The sequence below is a fragment of the Carassius auratus genome, chromosome 5 (assembly GCF_003368295.1).
Source record: "Carassius auratus strain Wakin chromosome 5, ASM336829v1, whole genome shotgun sequence".
In the NCBI taxonomy this organism is placed as follows: Eukaryota; Metazoa; Chordata; class Actinopteri; order Cypriniformes; family Cyprinidae; genus Carassius; species Carassius auratus.
In genome coordinates, this window is record NC_039247.1 from 17,270,074 (window position 1) to 17,282,356 (window position 12,283).

General features: G+C 37.1%; 1 protein-coding gene across 5 annotated transcripts in view; it reads left to right on the top strand.

Annotated features, from left to right (window-relative positions):
- The first annotated feature begins 138 nt into the window (after positions 1-138).
- The window catches only part of LOC113078960 (KN motif and ankyrin repeat domain-containing protein 1-like), a 53,003-nt gene continuing 40,858 nt past the window's right edge, over positions 139-12,283 (top strand). For 3 of the 5 annotated variants that reach the window (XM_026251187.1, XM_026251188.1, XM_026251192.1), the window contains exon 1: positions 139-267. In XM_026251187.1, coding sequence (XP_026106972.1) covers positions 179-267 — 89 coding nt within the window. In that variant the 5' untranslated portion in view covers positions 139-178. The remainder of the gene's footprint in view (positions 268-12,283) is intronic. The other 2 variants (XM_026251189.1, XM_026251191.1) reach the window with 1 other exon arrangement.

The following is a 12,283-nucleotide window of genomic DNA, read 5'->3' on the forward strand; positions in this document are numbered from 1 at the left end:
ATTAAATCATTTTATTGAAACATATAGGTGGGTGAATTTCAGTGGGCCTGCTGGTCTCCTCAGCATTAAGAGGAGCACTGCCTTTGTGTACTCAGTCATTTGTACGTCACGCTTTCACGTCAGGCAACAAGTATTGTGCCTCGCGTCGGGTTCAGCGCGATTCGTGCAGCTCGTGCGCATGAGCGAAGAGGACGCTTCGCCGGGACTTTTTCAAAGGGAACGCAGGCACAGGAGAGGGACGTATAAACAAACTTCTTTGGAGGAAAGGTAATTCATTGTTCCGTTTTAAAAACCGCTGGCTGCATGTTTAAAATCTTGACGTTATCGCTCACTTCAGCGCGTGTGCGAAAACTGATCCAGGTCTGCAAACACTGGTCTTTCTGTTGGAAGTGTTGAGCTGGTAAATTTGGTCTCCGATTAAATAAATGAAAAAATATATATACATATATTAATCCTGACAGTAATGTAAGAAACTCTCAATCTGAGCTGCAGAAGTAACGTAGGAATAAAGGCGGAGGAAGACTGTGGTGCATTGTCGCGCGACTCTTTACTTGTTGCAAGATAATAGATAAGCTGATATTTTGTGATCTTGTTTTGTCACACACCTGTTCGATATGCTTGATGTAGCCTAAATCGAGTTTCTTGCAAAGAATTTGTGTCTTGAAGCATACGTTTTTCAATTCCCCCTCAACACAGTTTAGGTTAAGTTGTTTTATCGGTTTGCAGGTGTGTAATGTTTGCTACATGGTCGGTTTAGTTCTCATAACTAATGGCACCTGTAGGAGAGAGCAGTGATCTCACACAGTTTCTTTCAAGGTCTGTAGCTCGGTGTTTTTGTGTATCTCAAACTTTGATATATACTGTTTGTTAGAATGTGTGTGTATAGTTTTGTAAAATAATTTTGATTTGAATTTTTGAACTTTTTTTTTTTCTTTAATGTTTTCAAAAAGGAGTTTCTTGTGCTCATCAAGGCTTCGTTTATTTGATCAAATACAGGAAAAAGTTATTGTTGTGAAATACTATTATGATGTAAAATAACGTTTTTCTATTTTAATATTCATTCAAATCTGATTTATTCCTCTGATGCAAAGCTGGATTTTCAGCATCATTACTCCAGTCTTCAGTGTCACATGATCCTTCAGAAATCATTCTGATATTCTGATTTATTATCAGTGCTGGAAACTGTAATGTTGCTTAATTCTTTTTTTTTCAGGATTCTTTGATAAATAAAAAGTTAAAAAAGAAGAGCATTTATTTAAAATATAACTATTTTCTGACAATATACACTACCGTTCAAAGGGTTGGGGGCAGTAAATTTGTATTCTTTCTTTTTTTGAAATAAATTAAAACGTTTATTCACCAAGGATGTGTTAAATTGATAAATAGTGATAGCAAAGATTTATACTGTTAGAAAATATATCTATTTTGGATAAATGCTTTTCTTTTTAAGTTTTTATTCATCAAAGAATCTTGGAAAAAAGATTCGCTGTTTCCCAAAAAAATATTTGGCAGCATAACTGTTGCCAACATTGATAATACTAATAATAAATCTCCACTCCCCACTCTCCCCTAGTAAAAATAAATTGCCCTGTATAAATAAGGTCGAGCAAATTTTGAAACTCTTCAGATGTAGCTACAGTCCTCAGGTCACTTGACAGGAAGTAATGATTATGGTCGCCCTTCCTGTGCAGATTTCAGGAAGTATTTACTGATTTCCCTGATAACCTCGGGTTAAATTAATGATATCCTAAAGCTGGTGGTTTGAGACATTGAACAGCTGTCTAATGAAATTCTTATAATGTTTACACTACTGAATATATCATCATGTTATATCATATATGGTAAGTCATTATCCAGGCATATGCATTCCTAGTTGTAGTACCAAAATCTGCGTTGTACTTTAAAATATACTGAAAACCACCATAATAAAACAGGTAAGATGGCCAAATAATGAATCAAAGATCATCCTAAGTGACCTGTCATCAATAAACTGTGGCAAAGACAATAGACAGTGTACAGTGTCATACAAAGACAAAAATCCATCATGTGATCCTGAAGTAATTGCAAAATTATTCACTGAACAACATAAATGTGCATATGCCGGCAGCCATATCACCCTGGAGCCCAAGACCGGTTGCCCACTGAAGCTAAGCAGGGCTGAGCCTGGTCAGTACCTGGATGGGAGACCTCCTGAGAAAACTAGGTTGCTGCTGGAAGAGGTGCTAGTGAGGCCAGCAGGGGGTGCTCACCCTGTGGTCTGTGTGGGTCCTAGCGCCCCAGTGTAGTGATGGGGACACTATACTGTCAACAAGCACCGTCCTTCGGATGAGACGTTAAACTGAGGTCCTGACTCTCTGTGGTCATTAAAAATCCCAGGATGTCTTTCGTAAAGAGTAGAGGTGTGACCTCGGCATCCTGGCTAAATTCGCCCATTGGCCTCTGACCATCATGGCCTCCTAACAATCCCCATATCTACTGATTGGCTTCATCACTCTGTCTCCTCTCCATCAGTAAGCTGGTGTGTGGTGGGCGTTCTGGCGCACTATGGCTGCCGTCGCATCATCCAGGTGGATGCTGCACACTGGTGGTGGATGAGGAGATACCCCTTGACTATGTAAGCGCTTTGAGTGTCTAGAAAAAAAAGCGCTATATAAATGTAAAGAATTATTATTATTATTATTATTATTGTGTGTGTGCTGTGTTGGCTTGGCATGCTCATCCTTTCAGGTTGGCCTCATTGCCATGTACAGTCTGTAAGAGACTCTCACAAAGACATTATTATGCTCTAGTGAAGCGGATTGTCCACAACCTACAAATATCACTTTCAGAATTGAAACCTCTGTTTGGTGTATCTGAAACGATAGCCTTTCCGCATTCAAATATCATTTATTGATTGCATTCACCCATCATTTCAACAGCAGGCAATTTTTTAAATCTTCTTTGTTGGCTCCCTCAGATTTTACAGTTGCACTCCTAAAGAAGTCTGTGACCTCTTAGACCACAATAAACCTGTGCTAGCATATTTTGTATGGGGCTAATCCTGAGGAAAATTGGCAGGTCCACAGGGTGTTGACTGTGTGCGGTTCTGCTCCGAGACTGTGAATGGAAGAAGTCTTTGTGATGGCGAGACATCTTTTGGAGGTAGTCCCAGTTGTATAAAGAACAAACTATTTCAAGATTAATGTCTTCTAAAGCCTCCTTTCACCAATGACATGATGAAAGACCATATTACAAATGTGAGATCCCTGTCTGCCTTCATGCTTGCTTTGCAGAGGGATTCTTATTGTTAAAAGTGAGATGGCTGTAACATTAGTTTAAATTTGAGTGGTGTTCATGGGTGGCAGTGTGGTTGTTTCAAATGAGAAGAGGTTTAAATGTGCATACAGTGTGCAACTGTATATGAATTTTACTTCTTGTCCATGTGAACTGAATAAATGCTACTGTCAATTTGAAAACAATAGGATGGTTCTGTATGCACACTGTGCCTCATTTAAGAAATGAATGTACAGTATAACAGAAAATTTGGCATGAATGGTGCTATACAATCAAATCTCACATCTGGGGCCTGTACCATGAAGCAGGATTAGCTGGCGGGCCAGGTAAGATTCAGGTTAGTTTGCACCAATCCTGGGTTTAAGGTACCATGTAAGTGGCTTAGCTTTTAGAGGCATTCATTGCCATAGTAACTTACACTCCACGGCTAACCTGCTCCGGGGCAGGTCCTGTTCTGGGTTAGAGATCTCAAACTGATGGTGGACCAATCAGATGTGAGAGAAGTGACACATGTCTGAGACAAAGTCACTCCCCCAGTTCATCTTGCTCCAAAATTGAAGGTCACTAATGATAAAAAAATAAATAAAAATACTGGCTTTAATGATAATTACGGAGTCATTTTATGATTTTTATAATTATTATGATTCATATTGTTGTTATTATTATTATTTATCCATTACACACAAGCAATTTTAGTTTAACAGTTATTAGAAATCATTTATTTTAAATAAATATGAATGTATCATGTAATATAGATAAGCTGTAGTATCAATAGATAGCACTATTTAAAAAAATAAAACAAATCTGACCTTACATGAAGATCATTTATTTTATTTGTCCTCTTTCATGTTTCATATGACTTTTAAATTTGTCATATTCTTTCACACCTTTTAGTTTTGAATCTCGCTGGGTCTCTCGCAAGATGTAAATCAGACTTGCTTTGTGTTGCAAGGCTCGTGATTGGCTGTTCGCCAGTGATGTCACACATTCATGTGCACGCGCTCCATAAATTCTAAATCAAAGCCTGAGTTGACAAAGAAAGTTGATGAACAGCATCATGGTACCAACAAATGCAGATTGGAGAGGTTTGGTTTTGTCAACTCAAAACTAATCCTGCTTTATATGCGCGAATAGCAGAATAAACAACAGACCATGAGGAATCACACATTGACACATCACGCACCTGCAGCGCTTCTGTCAATGGACAAAAACCGAAATTAAGTCTATAAAAAGAATTAAATAACTAGGACCAAACAAAATATATAATAGGATATTTTATAATTAACAGATTAACAAAAGAAAAAAATAACTGTGCAACAAGTATAGGCTACGCTCATTTTGGTTATTTCTTTTCTTCATGTCTTTATTTTATAAAGCCTTGTTTAGGCTTTAAAAAATAATAATGACAAATATGGCAAAAATGTATTCATTTGGATTCTGTTTTGCTTGTATGCTGTGAATGATGAATGCCACTATTGCCTAATTTGTGTTTTATTTTATAGTTTAATATATAATTTTATAATTACTTATTTTTCATTCTTGTTCTTTTCCGAATACCAATAAATAGACTGAGGGGAACTAAATAGGCAAATATAAATGTTTATATTTACCAGTATTTTAATATACGTATAAATTAAATCAATGTAGTCTAATTGTTTGCAATAACAAGTTTAAAGGGTGTTTTTGCAGTAAAATCAATTTCTCTTTGATGAGATTATTTCCTTTTGGCCGGATTTCCTTTCTCTGTGTTGTAACCTCTAGGGGCTAGTGATGGGAAGTTCGGATCATTTTACCGACTCAGACTTTTGAGTCTCGTTCAGCAAAATGAACAAATCTTTTTTTGAGTCATTTCATTCATTTTATCAAAATGTTATTAAAATGTTACGTGCTACTAGCACATCTACTTACTTACGCAAACGTTGATCACACTACAAACAATACAAAACTGTAATGCTATAAGATACAGGAAAGATGAATTCATTTTTTACCTGGGTCTTCAGTCTGTAATTAGCTCACCTCACCTCTTGTCTGAGAAGTCTTCTGGTTCAAGTCATTGCGTATTCACGTGACAGCCCCATACGCTCAACCAATGCAATCTGAGCCAGAAAGAGAATGGATGAGTTCATCTCATGAGTTTTTCGGGTCGAGTCGTTCCTTAAAGGGGGGGTGAAATGCTCATTTTCACTCAATATCCTGTTAATCTTGAGTACCTATAGAGTAGTACTGCATCCTTCATAACTCCAAAAAGTCTTTAGTTTTATTATATTCATAAGAGAAAGATAGTCTGTACCGATTTTTCCCGGAAAAACACGACCGGCTGGAGGCGTGACGTGTGGGCGGAGCTAAAGAATCACGAGCGCCAGCATGTGGAAGCTGTGACATTACCGTGAGGAAAAAAACATCATCCAAAACAAACTATGGCTTACATTCAGATTCAGGCGTTTATTTATGATCCAGAATCAGATCCCGAGGCTGAAACTGAACGAGAGCAGCAGCAGCAACGACTCGCTCCGAGCGGGGCTCGAACCCGGGTCTCCGATGGGAGGCGGATGCACTGACAATGAGGCAGAGATATTTGAAGCAGTTTTACTCACCACCTGCGGTTCCAACACACGATCGTGACCCTTTTTCGTTGGGATTGCATCATCCTTAAGAAATAAACGATACGCAAATCCGTCGTCAAACTGAGCCTTGTTTGTAAAACAAGCATCTTCGAAATGCAGGGAACAAACAAAAACACTTGCACAACTCCGTTGATGCTCTGTAAAAATAAATCCATCCACTGGTCCCTTAATGCTGTTTCTCTTTCAGTAATCTGTGCAGGGTTGTCTTGCCCTGGCAACCAAAAACACACTCCTTTTGTGACATTTCGCGACGCTCTCGCTCTGATTAGTGAATGCCTGTGCTCTCTCATTGCTCTGCTATACGGGAGCGGACGCTCTTCCGGCAGACGTGCCCTTAGGACCCATATAAGGAAATTCCGCTCCATCTAACGTCACACAGAGCCATCCTCGAAAAAAACTTTCCGAAACTTGTGACAAACCGGAAGTAGTATTTTTGGAACATAAATACTTATTCAAACATACAACTTAATTTTTGAAACTTTGTCCATGTTTAGCATGGGAATCCAACTCTTTAACAGTGTAAAAAAGCATTTCACCCCCCCTTTAATCACGTGACAGTCCAATACGCTATTTCTGATATTTCTGTCACTGTGTTTTTGTTACTGTTTCTTCAGGATCTGTGGTGTTATTATTTTTTAAATAAATAAAACCCTGTTATATGTTGTCTTTTTGACTGTCTATCAGTAAATAAACATTAGGCTATATAATAATATAATAATCCAAGCCAACTATACAAAGTATTTATAGCCTAGTTTGTTCATTGTTAATCCAATATTGAGTTTGCTGGTATAATAATTGCTTTTCCTAGGAAAACTTGACATTTTGGTCTAATATATGTACAAGAAGATTGCTCAAAAAGGATATAATGACATGAATTTAAAAGCAAATAACATTTTGAATCTAAACAAGTATCACTACAGTTCTATAGTCTAATCTGAAGGATGAACTCAAAAGACATAAATCATACAACAAGGTCATTTTTGAAGATTAGAATCCACTGTTAAAAATAAAATAAAAAAAAAACAGAAAAAATCTCTTCTTTATCAAAGTGATTTTGCCATCATATGGACAAAATTTAAAGCATAACCAATAATCATAATAAAAAATTATAATAAGCACCATGCACCCACTCCTATTTGTCATTGTGCATGAAACTTCACGCCAATAAATCAACAGAAATATTGTTCTTTACCAATATATTGAATCTTTACATTCGTCCTGCTGTTGTCCGTGGATTTACCTTTATTAAGTGTTGTTTGCTGTATAAAGTGCATCTAGACATGCTAAATCGATTTTACAAGTGATTCAATGAACACTTGTCACTCAAATCAAACAGGATTTTCTTTTTCTACAAAAGTGACAACCCAAGAAAGCAAAGTAAACGGTCTCTCATTTGTAGGTTGCATTGACACCTAGCGCTGGATGCAAGTAAAGCAGTACCTATTTTTTTTTTCTCACCTGAAATTCACGTAATAAACATGTTTTTGACAAAGATTTCTATTTGTTTGTGGTCTATATAGCCTGCATCAAAATGAGGTTTGCAATGATGCGCCCGAAGGCACGGGTTGAAGACCCAGTCAGTGACGTCACGATATGCTAATTTGTTTAAATTCATACCCACGTAATCACCATTGAAACTTGAAAAAAAAAAATAGACCTACCTACCGTCCCTTTTTTTTTTTTTTTATGTACTGCTACTGCAAACCAAAATATTTTTAAGGATGGCCTCATTTGTACAATGAGATTGGTAATTTGGTAGCATATGAATATTTCATGAATCATGATTTGTGAGCAAAGATCTGTTCTCGTTAGATTGATAAATGATTGATAAATGATCGATAAATGAGGCCCACTGTGTCCCTCATTAAATATTTTTCCTGTTCTTTTTTTTCTGTACCAACATGCATTAGTTAGCAACAGCAGGATACTGCTTGAAATAAAATAGCTACAGTTTAAAAACCTCCTTAACATTTTGTCCATACAGTGAAACTCAATGTGGTCCAGTGTTGTATAGACATTCTTCATTTTGTTCAGGCCTTTGTGGACATATGGCAGATGCCTCCTGAATTTGCACATGGGAATCAAAGCTCAGTTTGTGGTGGAGGGAACTGTCGCCTACATTTCTCTCTATCAGGCTGTAAAATCCACGCTGCCACTGCCGCCTGTTTATACAGAGAAAATTACTTCCACTTTGCTGCTTGGTTAGAACTGTTTGTAAATCTAATCTACCCTTTACCATCGCTCCAAGCCTACCAAACATCTCTAGCATAGAGAATCTCTCACTATAATGTGGATAGGTTCCATGACCTTTTAGGCTGGTTTTTCAAACCGATTCTGGTAGATTTTAATTGTACATAAGGTCTATTGACAATGAAAATCTTGTAATTATATTTTATTACTTATTCCAGGTCAATATATTTTGTTCAAAAATAGTTTTTAATTTCTTTGTAAGGAAATCATTCTAATATGCTGATTTGGTGCTCAATTTGCATTTCTTCTTCTTCTTATTATATGCTATGAAAACAAATAAAAACTGAAAATTAAATAAAAAATAAACTAATTCAAAATTAATAATAAATTAATTCAAATCTTTTTCATATAAAATAAAAATGCTGCTAATCTTAAACTGCAACTTCCCACTTAACTTTTTTTAAAGTGTCATATTGAATGGACAGGAGAAATCCAAAGATGCTTGTAATCGCACCCACGTCCTCGCCTACAACTCTCTCAATCCTCTATCGTTCACTCTGCACTTTTTTGCTTTAATCTGTACTTTTGTTTGTTTGCACGCAATGTTAAAGGTCTTCAGCTACAAAACACGATGTGTAATGTTCAAGCTTATTGTGTGTAAGCTTGTTCAAAATGATGGAAACAATAAATGTTGCTGAAAAGTAACGTCTGTCTCATTAAACTTAATTTAAATAAACGAATATTCGAATATTAGTTTTTTGTGAGCTCAAATATTCGAATGTGATATTTGCGGAAAAGCCCATCACTAGAATCCAGTTGCTTTGCTCCTGGTGTGAGTTGGCACCGTTTGGAAGATGGAACAAAACCTCATTGGAGCCGTATACAGAACCTTATAAGGGGTAACAACGCTGACGGTAACATGAATGTAGGCTGCTTTTAAATGAATGTTTTTATAAAACAAAAGTTATTATTTTCTTCTTTTGTGGTTTGTTTACAACGGTAACCAAGGAAACGCTGTATCACTGCTGTTTCATAAGTGCCACCTGCTGTCAGAGAGTAACCCCTGTTTCACACCGCAAGCGTGAGCGGTGCGCGAGTAGTGCGTCCGCGCAACTACACCGTCACTGCAGCAGCAGACTCTCGCGAGTATTCACACTGGAAGCGTATAAGTACAGCATCACAGCAGCGGCTGCAAAGCGTGTTCGGCAGAAAATATAACCATTTCAAACAATGGGTATAATTCTTTCAACATTTGTTTTCATAACAATACACCATACTTTCACCCAAAACGATTAATTAAAAAGTTTAAATGGGTAAATACATATTACTATAAACTCTTGACATGTTTATTCTGTGCATTTTGAACAAGTTTTGTGTAAAATCATATTTATTTTTCCATCAAAAGTGTGCTTTCACTTTAATTGAGCGTGAGCAGCACAGCAAAAATAGACCGGGCGCCAAAACCCCTGCTTCACTGCTGTTCACGCGACACTCCTGCTTGACGCTCACGTGCTGCTCCTGGTCCCGGTGTGAATGCACTCATTGATTAACATGGATGCCGAAAAAAATATGCGCTACTCGCGCGCCACTCACGCTTGCGGTGTGAAACAGGGGTGAATCCACATCTCATTCAGCCCATCTGATGTTTTTATCTCGTTCAAATGTTTTATGTAGCATAATTTCACAAAGTTAAAATCAGACCATTCTGTTTTTGCTTCAAATTTTGAAATTATACAATTTAATTTAGATCATGCAGCATTTTTTCATTTAATTTATAATTTGTCTTAAGTCTCTTAAATCTATGATAAATTGGATCATGAATCGCATCGCATCGTGAGTTGAGTGAATCGTTACATCCATTCATATTAATCAACTCTATTAGTCCTCTAGTAATCCTACCTTTAGAGAATATGCTGCTCTCTATCTCTTCAACATAGAACACATGATTCTTTATGACTTCCTGGTGGAAAATGTGAGATGTTTGCATTTTAAATGCTACTTGCCTTCATTTCTGTGTAGTGTTTGAATGACTTGGATTTGTTGCCTCATTAACTTAATGCATGCTCTTTCTCTTTGTGGAACAGCATGTGCATTTTGAAATCAAATCAGTCATTTTTTCATAAGGTGCACTAAATGTTCCTTCAGTTCTCGTAATAATGCACCCGTTTTTGTCCCTCTAGCCTGAAGTAGGGTTTTATTCGAGGCAGAGACTTGGGTACAAGGCAATTCATGTCAGGAGGCAGGAGGTCCTGGTCTTTTGTTGTTGTTAACTGGTCATATCCAATCGGGGACCATCACACTGGCTTAGTTTAGTGCTTGCAATATTTACAAGAACAAAAGAAAAATGCATTCTATTGGCAATTTTTATGGAATACAGCTTTTCCTTTAGTATTTTCTTAAGTTTTAAATTAATTACTGAAACGTTCCTTTTTTTACTTCGCACAGCTTTGCATTGAGGATCTAAGAAAAGGCTTAAAAAACAAACAAACAAACAACAACAAAATCCTGCATTGCTTTCCATTTTGCTTTCGAGGAAAATAATTGGTGAAGACTTTTAATTAGAAGAATTAAATATAAAATAAAATATAGGAAAGTGCCTGTATCAAACCTGTGCAAAACAAATAGCTTGTTTAGGTTGGCAGTCACAATATGATTGGAACTGGGTCAAAGACTTGAAACTGCTTTGTAAAATTTGTCCTTTTCTTTGTTAGCCAGAATGGATAGATTGAATGACACCCCTTATTCTGACCAGGAACACCTGGCCATTTGACGGTTCTTCTGTTTAGCTAGAAGCATTCCAGTAAAACAGAGAAGCAAAGGATCAGGTTTACTTCATCCCAGAGAGTTCTCGGCACTTTAAAGTCATTGTCCTTAGATTATGTTGCTGCCTAATACAGTGACTTTACTGTAGTCTGTTTGAAGTTCTGGATCGAGTAGGAGATCGAGAAACACTTTAACAGTCCATCCACTGGCTCATGTTTGCATACATAAATATGAATGTAGCCCTTTACAACAAATGTGTCTGTTTTCAATCTTTTTTCTCAACTTGGGCATGGTTTAAGTTTATTGTTTCCCATTTAAAACATTTTCTTTTCACAAAGGATATTTTACAGGATATACAATACAAAATATATGCCCTTTTGAATAATGTCAGACCTTGTAGACCCTGCTACGGTCAGTTGTCTTGAGTTTGAGTGAAGTTTATTTTGTCTGACTGACTGAATTCTCCTTCTCATATTTAGCTTTGACTGCCCTGTCCTTAGATTTCGGAGATCTGACTGAATGGGTGCACTCTCTATAACTTTGAATGCAAACAGAATCCAACCGGATGCTGTAATTGAATGTTCCTTTTCAAATTCACAGAATGAGACCAATGTTGGCTCTTTTTATTTATTATTTCATGCATTTCATTTATTTCATGCATGTAAGTGGATGATGACAACTCTCCATGTGTAAAACTGCTATCAACATCGCACAGTTGTTCAAACTTATCAGGTGTATCTAAACGATTTCTTTGTACAGCTCCTTGCCACATCGTATCTTTACTTTTCATCTTGTACTAAGATAGATCCACAAGTAGCTATGTAAAGATCTCTTCAGGTGAAAGGAGAGAAAACAGACTCGGGGCAAAGATGCAGCTGGGATTTACATTAAAAAAAAAAAAAAAAAAAAAAAATCCTTTAGCCTTACCTTTGTCTTTAGGGGCAAGCCAAGGCCAATTGTAGTACAAATTAAAAGCTGGAATATACCTTGTAACTATTTTGAATATGCTTACACTATTTTAACCTCAGAAACAGACTGGTACAATTTTAGTTACTTTTGTTGCCCATACAACACAATGACATTGTGAATTTGAAATTGCGCCATCAAATCCTAGAAAGACTGCCCCCGGGAACTCTTAGAAATGTTGTGCTTAATGAGGCCTGGTTTAATTGGTTGTTTTGATGGCTGTTCATGATGGAGCTCATGTAGACTGGAGCGTGAGAGACACAGAACTGTAGATGTTTTATTATAGGATTCCTATCTCTCACAAAAGGTCTGATTGAAGTGAGTAAAAGATAATCAGGGAATGAACCCTCCCCTGATCTCCCCTACGCTGCTTTCTAAAGTTCAGTGCTCAGTGGAATGCAGTGAAGGGTAGCCTTGATGAAAACAGAGCTGAAGGTTTGGGACAGGAACGGGCAGGTCTGAGGAAC